The sequence below is a fragment of the Uloborus diversus genome, chromosome 2 (assembly GCF_026930045.1).
Source record: "Uloborus diversus isolate 005 chromosome 2, Udiv.v.3.1, whole genome shotgun sequence".
NCBI lineage: Eukaryota > Metazoa > Arthropoda > Arachnida > Araneae > Uloboridae > Uloborus > Uloborus diversus.
The window spans coordinates 121336957-121356574 of NC_072732.1; the positions used below are offsets into that span (position 1 = coordinate 121336957).

Consider the following 19618-nt stretch of genomic DNA (forward strand, 5'->3'; position numbering starts at 1 on the left):
TTCAAATTTCCACGAAATTAGTTTTAATTCATTGCTGTGTATTTGACATTCCTTCATCCAACTAAAATTTTACAAAAAAGAGTTTCAAAAAGTTAAAGAAGCTTTACACATTGCTAAATACAAATATAAATTTGACTATCACGTCTATTTTCGAAGAAAAATTGGCATGCGCTTCATCTCGTACTCCAAAAAATTAAAAATAAACTTTGGCAAATTTGTATCAATAAAAAAAGAAAGAAAGAAGTCGCGGGCATAACCGTACAGTCACACCCGCAACACGGGCAAATCATTATCTTTTAAGTACATTCTTTTTTCATAAAGTTGGTAATAAATTAATACTTTAGTATGTAGTACAAAAATATTATGATATAAATAATATAATATTAACATATATTAGGGCAATACTTTACATAATAGTTCCTTATGTTTAAACATATTAAAATTACAACCTAAAGTTTAAAATCCTGGGAATAAAGTGCTAATGTATAGTACGTAAAAATTTCACATCTGACCAGAAGGATTGAGCAAAATGTATCTAATCAGATGAGTTTCACTAAATCATGTGCTGATATACAGAAGGTTGCTTCTTTTACTTGGAAATTTTTACCATTGTTTAATTTATCATTGAAGTTTTCGCACAGCTTTATTATACTACTTTAAAATCAGAGGAGATTTTGTTGGGTTTTAGTGCGTTTTTCCGTTTTTGCAGATGGATGAAGGCAACGGGGCGCCGTCACTGACGCTGCCGTCAATTTCGGAAGACGACGAGAATAATGACAGCGACGGAACGGCACCCGCCTCACCCATGTCGCCCTGTCTGACAATCAATAGGAACAAGTACAGCACGGGATATTCCATACAGTAATCTTCACTCGTTATCGCTCATCTTCCGAGTATTGCATGATAATGTATGCATGAATATATGTATACAGGGTGTTCCAAACGACCGCATAGACTCTGCACAGCTAGATTCATGGTTGGGAGTACATAAAAACTGCAATAAGAAGCGTTCCTGTACGATCCACAGTTTACGAGAAAAATACGAAAAACTAAGTATGACGTCACTGCCGGTGCAAGAAAAAACACTTTATTGAGCACATCAACAGCAGTATAAGTACATTACGTATACCAACAAATACGTGTAATGACGTTTTAAACATTATCGTATTGAAAGACCTGCAAAATGCAAATACTGTTGTTGATAAGTGCAATAAAGTGTTTTTTCCTTTCACCAGCAGTGACGTCATACTTTGTTTTTCGTAATTTTCTTGTGAACTATGGATCGTTCAGGAACGCTTCTTTGGACAGTTTATATGTACTCCCAGCGTGGAGTCTAGCTGTGCAGAGTTTATGCGGTCGTTTTGGGACACCCTGTATAAGTATCAGTATGTCTAGCCAAGTCTTTTTCATTCTCCACTTCTAAACGTTTACATCTGTAGTCGTAGAAGTGGTGTCTAGTTCAGTAAAGTGGCTATTCACTCGACGTACTCTCACTTACAGCACTGCCTAACAGCGAAGTCAGGAGTTAAGAGCCATTGTCTGTAAGGATCAGGCAGGTTGTGATTGTTGGGATTTTTAATTTTCTTTATTTTCACATAGGTTGTTTCTTATCATGAATGTAATGTAAATCCGAAATTTGAGCTTTGTCTGACTCACCGTTTTTGAGAAAAAAAATTTTGTTTAGGGGGCGTGGCACATTTTTGTTGGTTTTTCAAATTTTCAGATTTTAATGTGCCTGTTGCTTGAAGCACCCTTACAATGACATGGATTTTTTAATTCCATATTACTATATGGTTCTGTTAGATACTGTTACAGCTGTCAAATCGGTGACACTACGAGGGCGACGCTCACAAACTCCGTTTAAAAATGACCGAAAATGAATTTTTTTTCTATATTCAAGGCCAATTTTCTCAAAGCGCCTTCATGATGACACCAACATTTTTAGATCATTTTCTAGCCACACTTACATACATCAAAAATATGTATCAAAATTGGTGTCACTGTAAGGGCGCCAGAAGATATTGGAACTTTTATTCGATAAATTTCACAAAAACACAAATATTTAAAATCTAACTACAACTGTCGCCCTCATAGCAGAGATATGATACTAAATTAGGTTGATAACCAACATGTTTGTCTAACATTTGCACACAAAAAATCGGTGTCACTCCTATTATTTTTAGAAATATAATCGTTCGAAGTTAGTACGTTGTGGTGTTTTTTTTATATTTATTCATTTAATCTTTTCACCCCCAGATAGTTTTTTTGAACATATTTATTTTTAATTTAATACAAAAAAGTATATCTTTTAACATAAAAAGCTTTGTGCAGTAACAACGTCTTTTTCTTGAATAGAAAATGCCCGCTTTGATATAGGTACAGGCGGATGTATTGTGCATAATATGTATAGATTATCATACCAATACTCATCTTGTTTTTTCGGCCAAACAAATCTATTTATTCCAATTGTTCTTAACATACATTTGACCTCAACTTGCAAATGGATTTTATACGAAAGACGCATAGAGAGAAGCTCTTACAAACATCTTATACAAATGCTTCAAATTTTCAACTAATAAATACTCCTGCATTGCCACAAGTTCAATTTAATGAAATTGGATGGGCCCTATCTTTACGAGCTCAGTTCAAGTTCACTTCAAAGCAGAAGCAGTATTTATAAGAACAATTTACGTTTGGTGGAAATACTGGGAAAAAATAACATCCCTGACAAGTTGCACACTTGATGAGAAATGCAGTTCGTAACGGGAAAAAAACTGTTCCTTGCTTCAGAGTATTGTACTATAAACCAAATCCTATCCCTTTTTTTTCGATGGAAGAAACAAAAAAACGAATGAATTCTTAATACATCAAATGAGAATATTGAAGAAAGCGAACATTCAGAATGCAAAACTGAATTTGAGGATAACGTAGACCAAAACGGAGAAAACATTAAAAATCAAATCAACCAATTTCAGAAAGACGGTCATCTCTTATTGAAAACTGCTAATTTTGTAGCACTAAAGTATGGGAAAACATGGTATCCCAGAAAAATAGTAGAAGTTGACCATTTGCAAGTTTAGATCAAATGCATGTCAAGAACAATTGGAATAAATAAATTTGTTTGATCGGAAAAACAAGACGTACTAACTTGAAACGATTATATTTCCAAAAATAATAGGAGTGACACAGATTTTTTTTGTGCAAATGTTAGACAAACATGTTGGTTATCAACCTAATGTAGTATCAGATATCTGCTATGAGGGCGACAATTGTAATTAGATTCTAAATATTTGTGTTTTTGTGAAATTTATCGAATAAAAATTCCAATATCTTCTGGCGCCCTTATAGTGACACCGATTTTGATACATATTTTTGATGTATGTAAATGTGGCTAGAAAATGATCTAAAAATGTTGGTGTCATCTTGAAGACGCTTTGAGAAAATTGGCCTTGAATATAGAAAAAAATTCATTTTCGGTCATTTTCAAACGGAGTTTGTGGGCGTCGCCCTCGTAGAGTCACCGATTTGACAGCTGTAACAGTATCTAACAAGACCATATAGTAATATGGAATCAAAAAATCCATGTCATTATAAGGACGCTTCAAGCAACAAGCACATTAAAATCTGCAAATTTGAAAAACCAGCAAAAATGTGCCACGCCCCCTAAACTAAAAAAAATTGTTTTCTCAAAAACGGTGAGTCAGACAAAGCTGAAATTTCGGATTTACATTACATTCATGATAAGGAACAACATATGTGAAAATAAAAAAAATTAAAAATGTCAACAATCACAAATGCTTTAAACTGCCTGATTCTTACAGACAATGGCTCTTATCTTACTGATATCAAAAACTACCAGGTAGGGGAGACTGGAGCTGGTTGTGACTATCCAACCAGCTTGTTCCCATTAAGGACCACTTGTATGCCAATTAAGCTACACTTAATTCCATTTAGGTATACTATACAAGAAAAGCATTTAATTGTGCCACTAGCTTTGGAGTTGATTTGTGTCAAGAACTAAGTTAAGGAATTGTCATCGGCTTTTCGTATGTGCAAAGTTTCAAAAATAGGATGCCCGAAATTGTGGGAAAATGAGTTTAAATATTCCATTCCAGTCATATGCATAAGTCAACCAAAAAAAAGGTTTCTTTTTTAATTTGAATTTTTTAATCATCTAATTAAAAAGAGCGGCAGGCCCGTTATTTCAACTTAGTGTATAATGTGAGGGAAGGACAAAGGGGACGTACTCAATGTATGCTATTTGAAAAAAAAAAAAAAACCCAAGCATACATATGTACACATACATTAATTCCTCATAACCTAGAGAGCATTTGCTTTCTTTTGTCCCCCCCCCCCCCCCCTCGAAAAAAAAAAGAAAAAATAGACCCGATAAGCGAGGGAAAAAAACTTGATGCATATATCACTTCAAAATTTTTATGCGTGTGCAAATCATATTTAAAAGATTGCTTTACCAATTAGAGATACGTTTTAATAAAAATATTGTTCAACAATGAACGTGATCAACAATGAATTTCCAATCGAAAACTTACATTCATTATAGCATGAAACTAGTCAAAAGCAAGTTTGATGGGCGTGTTTCGCTCAATTGAATTTGCATCTGCTTAACTTAGAATCTAACACACATCTCCAAAAGTTGGCATCCACGAAAAATTAGCAGATGTGTCCATTTCCACCTGTAAACCGGAAGTTAGCCTTTCCATCTCATCTGTGGAACATACAGGTGACTGTACATGAGCAGGTGAAGCAAAAAATGTGTGAAAAATTAAAGTGACTGATAAGGCTTGTGGTTTTCTACGAAAAAAATAGTCACTCCTCTTATAAATAAATCAAACATTTTTCACTTTTGATAGTTATTTTAATTAGATCTACTATTTAAACTATTGTGTTTTTTTAATGCATTTAAACATTTTACAATTTTTACAGTATGTATAAGTAGGTCAAACCTTTCTTAAAAAATGGGTTAGACCATTCAAGAACATCACTACTACATTTTAATAATTACATTAATGCATATGATTTTCCTTATTTTTTATATTCCAGTAACTTTTAAAAATTTTCAATTACACTGGGGATCAGCAATTTCATTTTCTTAAATCTGTGACTTGTTTTCAACTAACTTGAAACCTCTGGATCCGAAAAAGATCGCAGTTTTTGTCGCAGTTTTCGTCTATCACGTCAACTTTTCAACCTACGGGGTACCCTCAAAGGTCATACAAATTGTGCATATAAGAGAAAATAAGCAATTTTATTCATACAAAGGCTATAATACTTACCACAAGTAAAATTGTGCATTTATGCTTATATTAAAGTAAAAAGTTTCTCTTGAAGCTTTTTCTTAAGTGTCTGTGGACATTCTCTTTTGATGCTTCTGCAATATTCAGTCATCATATGTGCATCCTATCTTTCTTGTCTCTAAAAAATGAACTTTAAATCTTGGTGGAATTGCTCACCTTGTCTGCATCATCACAGACTACACCTAAATTTTTCGGGAAGTTTGCAAGATGGCTATGTAAAAAACGCAATTTGACTCTCATGTGGCAACCAACTGTTTGAGGCTCTCTCCATGAGTTGTTGGATGATTTCGACGTAATTCTGGGGTCGTGTATTTCCAAGAAAGTCTTTAACAATGCTTTTGAATGCCAACCAAGCATTATTTTGAATTTTTGACATAGTTCCGATGAAAGTTTCATCTTTAACAAACTGCTGAATCTGTGGACCATCAAAACACCGACCTTGATCTTTTCAAACGGCAGGCTAGGAAATGCCTAAATGAAATACTTGAAGCAGTTTCCTTCAATTGGCAAAGCTTTAACGAATTGCTTCATCAGACCCAATTTTATATGCAGAGGTGGAAATGTAATGTTCTTTTGTCGGCAAGTGGCTCATGTAAAATGTTTGGATCACCAGGTTTCAGGTGAGAACTTGGTGGCCAATTTGACTGCACCCATTGTTTCTCACGAGAACTGCTGTCCCACATACACAAAAAGCAGGGATACTTGGGATATCTGCGTTTCTAGCTGTTGTCCATTAAGAATGTAGACCATTTTAAGGTGAACTCAAATGATCCATTGGTGCATTTGAAATTGCAAAAATTAATAATTATCTTTATGTCATCATATTCTTCACTCAAATGAACTAAATGGCCTATCGGGACAGAACAAAATAAATTTATTTTGTGAAGAACGCATTTCAAGCTCCGCTAACATTCGCCATTAAGTTGCCAGTCCAATAGTGCTTCCTATGATCCATGCTCAATTCCGCGGAGAGTAGTCATATTCTCATAAGGAGCAATGTAAAAACTTGATGCGGTAGAAAAAAAAAACTAATTACAATTTTGAATCCAGCATGCCTAATTAACTGTTAAACAGCTCAAAAACCAAACTCAACAGAATTGTTCTCGAGTGTTATCTATCAGTAAAAGTAGGTAATACCTAGTTGAAGGTAAATATGTAACATTTACTTTATAGTACACATTAAAAAGTTTATTAGTTTTCAATAAAAGTAAAAATACCCATGATTTTTTATGTATTTAAAATGTCTAATTGAAACGTTTGTGTAGGATGTAGTCCCAATCTCAATTTCGTTCGAGGAGTGTTGTTTAAAATATTGCGGGTTAAGTCAGGCCACGGCTAACCCACTATATTTTGAAGTACACAAGATCAGTTATAAACTAGTTTATAACTGAGTCTGTAACTGATAGTCTGCAATCAGTTACTCATTTTTGGTTAAAAGTAATTTATATATTTTATCCCAAATTTAGTGATGAAAATTGGGAAAATAAAGTTCATCAGTTTAGGAGGACATTTCAAGGTCACCGTCCAACCGTAAGATTTGAAAAGCTAAGACCTGCAGCCACGCATCCAAATTTAGGTAACAGCTGTTTCCATTTTACATTTTTGGATTCTTTTTCTTTGCTTCACGAACAAATTACATTTGAAAAGAAGTTTAATTAACAAAAAATATGCCTCAAAAATACTTTTAAATGGATAGAAAACTATTTCCGTGCAAAAAAAAATTCAAAGAAATTGTCTGCTGAGTTGTTAAAGTTCGAAAAACAAAATTCAATTTTACTCATTTAGAGATAAAATAAATTTTGATTCTAAAATTTCAATTTAATGATAGAAAATAAAGTCAAATAAGAAGTTTTTTAATAAATAAAACTTGCTGTCCGTTTAAATTCTTTGTAGTGGGACTTAACTGTAACTAAGGTTACTAATAGTTTTCTACTTCAAAAGAAGTAACTGACTGAATTTGAATCATTTGGAAAAGAAACAGTGAACATGTCATAAAAGTGTTTTGGCATTCAAAAAAAAAGTGATTAAATTATTTTTCCTTTAAAGATCAAAGTTTTTCTTTGGTAGCTCTATTTTTTTCTGAACTTCTAACAAGAATAAGCAATTTTGAATTAAATTTCCGTTTAACAGAACTAGATTTTTCACTTTGGGGAAGCTGCTGTACCCACAGACAAAATTTACTTTTCAATTTTTGCTGGTCTCTGGGAATGGATAATCGATCGGAAAACTTTTCTGGCAGATAATACAACTTATCATCTAATTTGGGAATTTTCGTCAGGTAAAAATCACAACGTTTTCAAACTAAAAAAAAAATTCTTCAAAACCATCTTTTTTTCCGTATGTACAGCAACTCGTTCACCCCGCGGACAGGTGCCTTTGTACCCATGGACATATAAAACAATAACATATAAATAGGTCTGAGGAACTAATTTATACTCAATGCATTTTCATAAGCCATTTTATATTGAAATAGTTCAAACATCGATTGAAAATAACATTAAATAATTTATCCAACAGAAATTAAACTAAGAAAATTATCGAAGGTTTTTTCAATTTTTTTAATTTTCCTTAATTTTTAACGCCAGTGAGCTCTTTAAAAAAAGTTACAAGTCTTAGGAGAATTAATGATGGTATGAATAATTAATATGTTTTTACACAAAAAAATAATTAGATTTATGATAGTATGGCTTTCTATGTACTTACATAATAACTCCAATTTATATGCAAATTGAAACCTTTAAACAAAATTAACCCATACAAACACAATTTAGATTAAACCAACAAAAATCTAGAAAAGTCGACTTCAAATAAAAACAGGTGGGACTGACGGTCTGTAGATCCTACAATAGGTGTGGGGGTTACTTCAGCACTATATTTTCAAGTCGTACTTCAAATTCATCATCATTTTTAAAAGCAAATTTTGGACGTTGATGACAAGGCACTATTTTGAGGTACTTCACATCGTAAGAAGACTCAGGTGTTACCCAAGGAGACTAAAAATTGCTGTCCGTGGGTACACATGGTTGTGTGTCCCTTGGGTACAAATGTATGCCATTTTGGTTTTGCAAGGCAATCACATCGACAGGACCACAGTTTTACAACATTAAAAATCAAAAACAAAACCTTCAAAATATAGGGAATCATGATACGTACAACAAAAATGAATAATACAATACACGTCGGACGAAAAAAAAATTGCTCATGTTATTTTTTACTTAAATCCTACTAAAACCGATAAAATGTGATAGAATCTTAAATGTTCGTTTGATCCCGTTGAAATTTTCTGGGGTAATGGAGAGGGTTGTGACATACACGTTGAGTCCCAATTAGGATCCCTCTCGACGATACCTCGAATTTCCCGACCAACGTCCGTAGATACAATCGTCCGTGGGTACAGCAGTTTCCTCTAATGTGCTTTTAAGAAATACAGACTTGTTCATTTGATCGATAATAAAGAAGTTAGGAAAAAACATTCATACATTTTTCAATAGATTTGAAGTGTTCAACAATCCGATTTATTTCATTTTCTCTGTAAATGGCAACAAAAAAGCAGCTTTTTTTTTTCTTTCCTACAAGCAATTACCAACGCTGTTTAGTCTAGTCAGAAATGTGACGCGAAACGAACAATAGAAGTTTCTCCGACAAATATTTTCTAAGTTTGTTAGCAGTTCAACGCGTTCAGGAACATTTTTCACTTACAGTAGAACCTCGTTTTTCCGGTGACTCTTTATCCGGATCTTCTGATAATCTGAATCAAATTTGTAGACTAATTGTAGACTGTCGAAAATATGGATTGCCTTGATTCCAGTTAGTCCGAATAAACGAGAATGCACTGAATTCGCTAAAAAGTTAAATCAATGAAAACTTTCTTAAAATACCAAAAAAAAAAAAAAGTTAACTTGAATTAATATATTATGTTTCAAGAATACGTATGTAAGTATATCCATTTAAAAATATATAAATTAAGTAAGCACATTTATTTAAATGCACTTCTGCCATCATTATAAACGCACTACTGCATTAACAATTGATGTCTTTTCTTTCAAAACACAATTTTGATGTTAATTTTTAAAATCTAGTTGTTGTTTTTTATACATTAAAGAATTAGTGTACATTTTCCTCTGCTTTTTAGTGTTATGCATGTTTAATTACTTTCTATTCCATTAGATTTTATTATTGTTAGATTATCTAGTTGTTTCTCTATTTATAGTTTTCTTCTCTATTCAAATTTGAAAATTTGCATCGGAAATTCAAATATTTTCATGCTCTCGATTTAGTTCCAAAGACTTATTTTAAAAAAAACCGTGACTGAATAAAGTTAATCCCACGTAAATAAGTTAAGTACTGATATAAGCTCGTCAAAAATTGTTGAGGGTGAAAACTGTAAACACACATACATGTATTTATTAAAACAATAAGAATGTCACAAAAATGTTATGATAATGAAATAAAAGATATTTTACGTAAAGGGAAAAGAAATCAGTAGCTTCTTCTTGCTGAAAAATTGTTAATATTTCGACGGAAATAACCAAAACAGAATATGCAAATAAGAAAAGTTACAGTCATACTTTTAAAAATCAAATAACGACTCTTTCTAGCTATAATCGAAGCAATTGATAAAATATTTTTTAATCGAAAACTTATTGAATATTGCTTAAATCCAGTTAGCCTTTCCAATAAAATTAATCTTCTGCCATTCTTAATTATTGTTTTCCAATTGACTGAAGTAAAAAAACATATACTAAGGTGGAATTTACGCAACATAGGTTATGCTTTGAAATTTAAATATGAGAAAATAAGTTTTACTTAGATACTTCAAGTGATGTACTCTTTTTCCGGTCATCTGTTTTAAAAGTTATTTACCAAGAAAAATTGATTTAAAAGTAACACTTATTGGCTATAAATGAAATTTTACGAAGAAATAATACTGAAATAAACCTTACCCCCCCCCCCCCCCCCCCGAAATTGACTTCCGACCTCATCTTCATATTAAGATGAACTTAGCGAGTCGTCGGAATACATATAAAATTTGAATGCACTTATTTTTTTTTTCTTGATAACGTTGCACGGAAAGGGAAAAATAATCACAGCTAGTAAAATTTCCTAGTCGAAAAAGCACTATCAAGAAAGAAAATTGATAATCCTTTTAAAAGTATTTCTTATATGCTAAAATGAACTACAAATATTTTATTTATTAACAAATAGGAACTTGAAACAAATAAAAGTTTTAAATAATCGAGCTTTCTTTTCATGTCAGCCAACAATGACATCGTTACCGATCGCGTGAACAAAGACTTATAATTATAAAATTTAGTAAACAAGATGATATGACTCCAGTTTTAAGCAAATTTTAGCCGACGCTTAATAATTTGCTCTTTCTTTTCTTACTAATACTTCAAATGTGCACGCAAGTTTTCACTATCAAATTTTTCTGATTTCTAACTAATATCTCTCGTTATTAAAGTTATACAAAGACCTAGCTAAGAACACTGTCAATCAAGTCTCCTTTCAAAAAAAAAAACCTATCAAAATCAGATGATCCGTTTAGAAGATACGGTGTCACATACAGATACACAGATGTGTACACATACACAGACACGTCAAACTTATACACCCCTTTCTTGTTGTCTCGGAGATCAAAGAGATAAGTATTTCGCGCATAAAAAGTTGTGTATAAAGCAAAAAAACAAAACCGAGAAGAGAACTGTTTAGAAAATTTTGAAATTATTTAACTTTTAATGTAGTACTTTATTTCTATGCATGACGATTCAAATCTAGTTTGTAAAATTTCCGTTTAATACTAATGTGCAATGCAAATATAAATTAACTTTTACAAATGTAGGTAATTTTGGCAACACACTAATAAAAGGTCACAGCTCCAGTCAAAATGTGGACACAAAATTAAAATATTCATCTTAAAATCAAAATATGTGCTTGAAATCACATACCAAAAATTTAGCTTTGAATTTCTAAAATTCTGCTTTTATGAAGGATTTGAATAGATACAAGTCGACAGTAACTTAAAGCAGTAACATTTTTATCATAGATTTTTAAAAAAAATTCTACCTTTTATATTTTACTTATTTATTTTTATTTGAAAATACGTTAAAAATAAATTGAATTGATTCTTTTATGTTTTTAAGGATTATTTGCGGAGCTAGACCTTTTGGCGTAGACAGCATGAGCCTTAACCACCAATTTAGTGTCTAAATTAGATGTAATTTAGTGTTTATATTTTTCGCTCCTGTAATGCTTGAAGTAACTCTTTTAAACTTAGTCCTAACTTCCATGAGACTATTCCTAATTTTGTTTTAAACTTATTTTAGTATTTTCAGCAGATTATTTGAAAACGTTAAAAAAGTCACAACATTCTATATTTGTGTTAAATTCACAAAATGTGTAAAATATTTTTAGCTAACAGCATATTTCAACGGCCGGGCTGTTGTTATAACCTTTACTTCCATCTACTAAATCGGGAGTTTTGAATAGACAGGGTAAAATAAATTGATATGTGTGTGTCTGTAAATTATTTTTTTTTTATATTATAGTATGTTAAATGCATTTTTGTAAATTTTCCTTGATTAAAATAAATTAAAAACTGAAATTGAAATAATGCTAAAGATGTTTCCATGAAAGCTGCACTGTTTATAATTAGTAAAAATAGGTGTTTAAATCATCGTGTGGTATGATATACTGATGACTTAAAAGATACTTAGTACTTTCCCTTAGCGCTACCACTATATTATTTTAGTATCTTTAAATCCCTATTTTGAGGCATGAATTTCAAAACAGCAGTTTTTTTAAAGTAAATAATGTGGATGCAAAAAGTCTGTACAAAGAAAAAAAAAAACGCCTGTTGAAGAATGCATTGCACATCAGAAGAGAAGTGTGTATGTTTTGGATCGTGTATGTAAAGCATCGTGCAACGTTTTTAGATTTTCACAATGACAAAAAATGCAAATATGCCTCTTAAGATCGGCATTCAATCTTCAAATAAAGTTTTTGCACTTGTCTTGATCATATACCAGTAAAGATGCATAGAAGTAATGTTGTAGACGTTTGGAACATTGAATAACAATGCAATATTGGAAGATACATTATTAGTGCATCCAACAAAAAATTATTCTTCAGAAAACTCTTTCTACAGCAACAGTTTAGTACTCCTTTTTCTTGTATAGTAGCAATCGAAAATAATTTTTGTTGTATTTACTGTGTCATTATTTGCTCGCTATAATTTTTCGTTCATGGTTGATGGAGATTGATGGAAACTTTTTCTAGTGAAAAATGCTTAAACGTTTTGTCAACTACGTCTTTGATGGGAAGTAAAGAGGATACAATCGGCACTGGATGCGGATAATATGAACCATGGTTCATGTTTGTAACATTAGTTGTTACGTTTTCTTAAGAGAAGTCCTTTAAATATAAAACAAAGCATTTAAGTACAAAAATACACAAAGTTGATAAATTTATTGTGTTCTAGTGGTACTCGCACGGCTTTGTCCGTAGTAGAAAATTGAAAGGTCATTGGCTCGCTTGTATATTTACAAATAGTGGATGATGTATTTCTCGGCAATATGCTGTGTTCATTTGCCCGCTCATGTTATGGTATTTTGCTCGTCTATGTTATGGTAATTTACCCCTCTATGTTATGATAATTCGCTCGTAGAAATGTTCTAAAAATTGGAATAGAAAAAGAACAAAATCGAATTTTTGAAAATCGCTTACGGGTGCTCCTCTGTATGCTACGAACTAATTTTGTGCTAAATTTCATGTAAATCGACTCGACGGTCTAAGCGCTATGCGCGTAACTGACATCCAGACTTTCAGCTTTACTATTAGTAAAGATGGAATAATTCTGAATAACGCTATTATAAGAGAACTGTGCTGGCGTATTTGTAGTGGCATCAGAAGAAATTGTGCTGTCTAGTTTCTGCACTGATATCTTTTTTTTTTCAAGAAAGAGAAGAAAAGGAACATGTCTGACTCTATTGGAGTGATAAACAATTCACTCTTACAAGTTGATTTTACTACATTGATTTTCAAATTAATGCCTTCAATGCGGCATCTATTTTATTAAATACGATGATACTAGATGCATAGCACACTTTAAAACCTTATTTTGGACAAATCTGTGAACAAATTTGACTATTTTAAAATGAAATCGGATAAGTTGCGGATATGTACAGGAATATAAAATAACATTGCTATAAACAAAAAACAAAGCATACTTATCAAATTTCAAGCATTGGATCTCAAATGAGTGGTAAAATATTTGATATTGTTTGTAATAATTGTTCTTGTTCAGATTTAATGATGTTTATATTTAAAAAAAAAACATTCGGAGGAAAAGTAAATTACTTCTACCCTTATAAATATGACGAACTTCTCGCATAGTACCTAGTAAAAAACACGAAAAATTAATTGATTTGTAACAGCTGAACACGAGAATCAAATATCGTAGCATTTGTATTCAGTAAGAATCTGCGAGATTTCTGTTGGAAAGATAATTTTGTTTTCGAAGAATTATTACATCTGCACATTTGCACAAAAAAAAAAACTGTTCTGTGCTTTTTACGCATCTACAAACTTTGGCAAAAGTGATTTCATTATTAGTAATTTATTTATATTACAAATGCAGAGGTTTACAATTCGAAAACCTTTCCGCATTTCAACTTTCGTTTCAAAGGAAAAAAAATCTTCCAATGAACCATTTAACTGCCTGTGATTCAAGATCTGAGAGAAGATAAATTTGCTTAACTCAGCGTAATTTTAATATATCTCTTGCATCGACTTGACTATTGAAAATGCATATCCACTTCATTTACTTCCGAAAGTTTCCATAATTTCAACGAATTTAATTATTGCTGCTTTAAAACTTCATATAAATTGTAAATAAACTAATGTTAGTAAAATTTAAAACATGTTATTCACGATGTTATTTTATGAAGCATCCATTTACTTTAAAAATAATTTTCTTTGAATGCTTCATTTTTCTTGGACTTTTTCATGCATATTAAACTCAATTGCATATATGCTGCATGGCTCTTTAAGCACGGATTTCGGAATGATATGTATGCAAAGCAACACGCCGCTTTCCTTTATGCAATTCTTCTGCCTAAATAATTTATTTATTCTGAAAAGGATACCTTTCATAAACACAGTTAAAACTAATGTTACAGAAAGCAGCCCGCCCCAATGGTGGCAGTCTAGACGGCATTTGGAGGAATTTAATTCCCCAGGTAAGTTCATTATTAAGAAACATTTGCCGTAAACCTTTCGAAACTACTGTTGTGTTTATCAATTTAAGTAAGGATCAAATATTTACTCTATTAAAAGTAAAGTTTAAAATTTTAAATTCAATATAGATGGTAAAAATTGAAATATTTTACTGTAAAACGAGAATAAAAGTATAAATTGTGAAACATCGTAAAGAGATGATTTTAAATTTTACTTTCTGAAGTAAAGATTGCATTCTAAACAATTAAGTTCTATTTTTAAGAATTCGTGTAATTAGTTATTGACTTTGGGGCAAAGATATTTTAATATTTTTTAAAAAAATTCGAATACAATCAATTTGGATTAGTTTATGTTTCCTTACACAGGTTATCACAAAAAATATTTATCGGTATTGATTTACACTTTTAAATGTTTAGGATCACTACTGAATATATAACTTTGATATTGATGTAGCCCTTGAATGGCTACTGAGTACAAACTACTTATGTTCTTGATAATAGCAGTAATACTTGGGTTTGTTTTGCAATGTAAAGTTTATTTTATTTTTCAGGAAGGTCATGGGAAATGTTCGACATCCGAGATGAAATCGAAATGACAAAGAACTCAGTCGAGCGTCTGGATTCTCAAATGACTTCTCTCACGCAGGATGTCGCTACTCTGAGCCAAGAAGTGCGGACCACCTTAGCTCTGTTGCAACAAGTGTGTGAACGCGGAGGAGGCGCATTCGCTCCTCAGACGACTCAGTCTTGCGAGTTCCTGCCCAGCCGGCAGTTGCCAACCAATCCGTTCCTGCCACGTAGATCCTCCTCGCAACCTCTACGAGTCCCCAGCCCCGGAGACACCGAAGAGGATGAAGAGCAGACCCCGTCCACCGTCAACTCCGAGACCCAAACGGACTGGTTCCTGCTGGACGAGATCATCCTCAGTCGGAGGATCGGAACTCAGGCGGATCCGGGTTCACCTCCCCCAAACTCGGGCTACTCCTCCTGCTCGTCGAACGAAGACAGAGTCCGATTTCTCATAGGACATCCCTCGATGACTACGCAACGCGATGCTGTGGACGCTGACTTTGGGTCGGTGGACGAGGGGCCGACGTTGAGAAGTGGCAACAGCAGCTCCGGAGCGCACTTTGTGAGAACCGCGAGGTTCTGGAGCTCGGCCGATTCCGAAACACCAGTGCCTTCAACTCGGTTCAGAAGTTCCATGAACGGTGCCCGCGATAGCAATGCGCGAAGTGACGTTCCGGAACACATAGTCGACATCGACGGTTCTACGTCCATCCGACGTAAGCTGTCGACGGAGCTATAGCTCGCTTGATTTTTCTTTCTGGACCTACTTGTCATTTTAAGCTCAGAATGTCTCACTTGCTAGTATTTTAATACAATTCGGAACACAGAAGAACCTCGAATGCCCGAAGTGATTCAGACCGAAAACCCTTCCGGTAAATCGATAGTTTTGAGTGAAAGAAAGTAGGGGAATGTGGGGCAAAGTGAAAATGGCGAAATATTCACTTAGCTTTTAGCACCACCTGTCTGGTAATAATTTAACTATATAATAACCCATGTATTCCATTCCACTCAGGAAAAAGTTACCTCTGAAGATCAAAGCGTATGATACAAACCATTTTCAAAACTTAATACTCATACTATCCTGCGTGCCCGGCGTTGCACGGGCTACTTAAAAAATGAAAGAGCTGTTCAATTGATGTTTTTGTATTATTCTGACATCAGTTTCTAAAGCGCTAAGGAGTAAATAATTACGCGTAATGCAAGGTTTGCAAAATACCAGTAGAGCATATTTTTGGCAAAAACCTCTTTAAGGTTAATCATATTTATCAATAATACAAGTTATGAGAATTTTAAATTAGCACAAAAGATGAAAATATATGCATTCTCAACTATAATATGTTCTCACTTTAAACTGAATTAAATCTGATAGAATATATCTGAAATATTTATGTACAATTACAATCAGCTTTTTACATAAAATGACACACACTTTTTTGTCGCTTAAATGAAACTAAAGCACCAAGACTTATTAAATACCAATAAGCATTAATTTAATATCAGGTCATCAGATTAAAATTAAGCTTTAGTTAAAATCATTAAAAAGTCTTTTTTGTTCAACTCTGTTTCACTTAAAGAAATCCAAACAATCTTAATTTAACGTGTTCTTTTAACGATACAAACTGTATTGCAAAAATCGAAACAGGAAGGAAAAAGAGATTTATTATAATTCGAAAACTCACCCATGTGACGGTAAAAAGTCCAACAAAATAAACATAATTAGTCACACATCCTATACGTACCAAAATACGAGGCCTGTGAATGATAAACTTACATTACAATCAATAAACATTACTAAAGAAACATTTTTCATACGCTGAAAAGAGTTAAGAACGTTGAATGTGAAAAAATAAGAAAGGACAGACGATAAATGTCCGAATAGAGCAACCAATTTTAAACTAATTTAAAATGAAATTCTAGATGGAAACGTTGTTTTAAGATTTGGACAGCAGCCAAAAAAATCTTTTTTAAAACAATTTTTAGAATTTTATTTGCTCACCCATATGCAAAATGGCAACAGGAAAGAAATAAAAATTCCTGAATAACGTTATGTTAATTAACGTTTTAATTAATATCTCCGCTAATAAAAGTCGTACAATTATGAGATTGGTCCTATTGTTTTCTTTGGAATATTTCGAATTGATCGGTATCTCATTTGACTCCCGATTCGCAGTGGTTCTCGAGAAGATCGATCTTCAGACAGACAGACGGACGCGAACAGATTTTAATATTATAGTGGATTGTAATATTTTGCTCCAAGTCAAAAATTGTTTTTGTCATTGCAAAATGATTAAGTCCTTGTTATTAACATTTTAAATATTAATTGAGACCTACAACATAAAAATGGCTGTCTGGACACCGTGGGAACTTCAACTCTGAATTTTAGTATCTGAACATCTGTAAAATAACTGCTTAATGAGATACTTTAAATTATGTTACTATTACTATGAAAAATTATTAATTTTTTAAGTCACAGAAGTCATAAAAAGTAATGCAAATTTAATAAGATATTATGTAGTATTCAGTAGTTCAATCTGTATTGTGATATTAATGAGTTAACTTTGTATTTTGTACTTTAACTTCACACAAAGGTACATTACATACGAAATCATATACTTTTTTATATTTAACGATTTTTGAACTTAATAGCATTTTAAAATCCAGAATTATTGATCGTTCCAGACATTTACTAAGTAAAATAAAAAAAACAATCGGTATCTCCTAGTTTTCACCGACACGAAATTTTCTTCCCCCTGTTTTTCAGTTTTAAACTTACCTTTTGATCTATTTAAGGGGGGAAGAAATGTTAAATGTCGGCAAAAAGTAGTGTAAACCGAAAATTCAAGGAAACTGACTTCAGTTCAACAAGGTTTCGGTTTAAAGAATTTCGGGTAAGCAAGGTTCTACTGTTTATCATTAATTATTGGCCATCCATTTTTGTAAAACAATAAAATATTCTCAAAACTTAAAATTGATTTAAATATATTTTTAAAAAAACAAAACACGTGTCTAAATTTTGCATCTGATGCAGATGATTTAATGTTATGTTAAAGAGAGGTGAACGACATTTAAAATTATTATTTCACTCCATTTAACCCAAAGCGTGCTTTCCCAAACGAACCATTTATCCATTTTTATGTATTGTACTTTTAATAATACTTGTGCTGTTATATTTTGATGAATGACTACACCAGTTTGGCCATTCATCCTTATATAACTTATTTAAATTCTTGCATGTAAGAATCAGCGTAACTCTTGCTCTTTGAAAACTGCATAGCATTCTGATGTCTCACTTAAACTAATGTACCTAATCTAAAGCGTTAGTTTTCAGCTACCTAAGCTCCGCTGTGAATAAATTATTTTTCCTAATATTTGAACTACACACAAGTGATACTAGTTGAAATAGATACTGTCACGGGTATGAGATGAAGCTTACGGGGCCAAGACAGAATTGTACATACCACTGAACATTTTCCTGAGTAGCTTCAACTAAAATGTATATTTTTATTTCTTTCACTTCCATAAATTGCAATATTTTTTTGGTGCTTGCTTAAAATGTTGCTCAAAGAAATGCGTTAACTACTTACATTTAGTTTTCACATCATTCGGGGTTGTCTGACGCAGTTTATTTGCTTATTTAAAATAATATATTCACAAAAAAATGTTATTTGTATCATTAAGATACACTGTATTTAGGTTCATATATATTCAAGATAAAAGGCAAAATAAGCGATCTCTACCAGCCATAAGGCAATTAAGTTAAAAAAATGTAGTGATTAAAAAATCCTCTATAAGTCGTCATCCGATCTTCACCACAAGAAATAGTTTACTAATCTTTCAGTGTAAAAGGATTAAGTAACTGGTGACATATTTTCTCTTTAAGAAGCAAACTTAGAGGACTAATTTGAAAAAATTATATTAGTTTTTTTATAATGCATTTAGAATAATTAATTTCAACACATGAAAAAAATATACATTACATAGTATTTTGAATGAAAAAAGTAGCCCCTATGTAAAAAAGTCGCTATGAATAAAAATGCTACAATTCACTACTGAAAAAGAAAGAATTCATTCCGTTTTGCCTTTAAATGCAAAATATATTATCTCCAAACTGCATTCAATCAGAGAAAGTGTGCTAAATGTTTGCAAGATGTTTGGACTCGTTTAAGATTCAAAAATGAACTTAACCCTTTACTCTGATGAATACGTTGACATTGGTGTTCACTCATATCAACGATATGTGAGCCTGTTTGATGGGCTCAATGAATTTATGGCTTTTAGATCCTCCTTTTGAGTTACTGGTTTAGAAGGTTGCCTAAAATAAACAAAACTAGTTTCATTTTTGTTACCTTATTCAAAGGCGAGTATAACCTCTTAATTTACAAATTTAGTGAGTCTGCGCTGTTCTTGCATGTTTTGAAGTTTTATTAAATGTTAACCTAAGTTATTTATTCTGCAGTGGTATCTAGTAGTATTATCAAGCAAATCTGGTCAAGTGAT

General features: G+C 32.3%; 1 protein-coding gene across 1 annotated transcript in view; it reads left to right on the forward strand.

Moving 5' to 3' along the window:
• The window catches only part of LOC129216514 (potassium voltage-gated channel subfamily H member 8-like), a 105328-nt gene that overhangs the window by 74165 nt on the left and 11545 nt on the right, over positions 1–19618 (forward strand). Inside the window, exons 12-14 of the mRNA XM_054850729.1 lie at positions 710–837; positions 6782–6891; positions 15103–15697. Coding sequence (XP_054706704.1) covers positions 710–837; positions 6782–6891; positions 15103–15697 — 833 coding nt within the window. The remainder of the gene's footprint in view (positions 1–709; positions 838–6781; positions 6892–15102; positions 15698–19618) is intronic.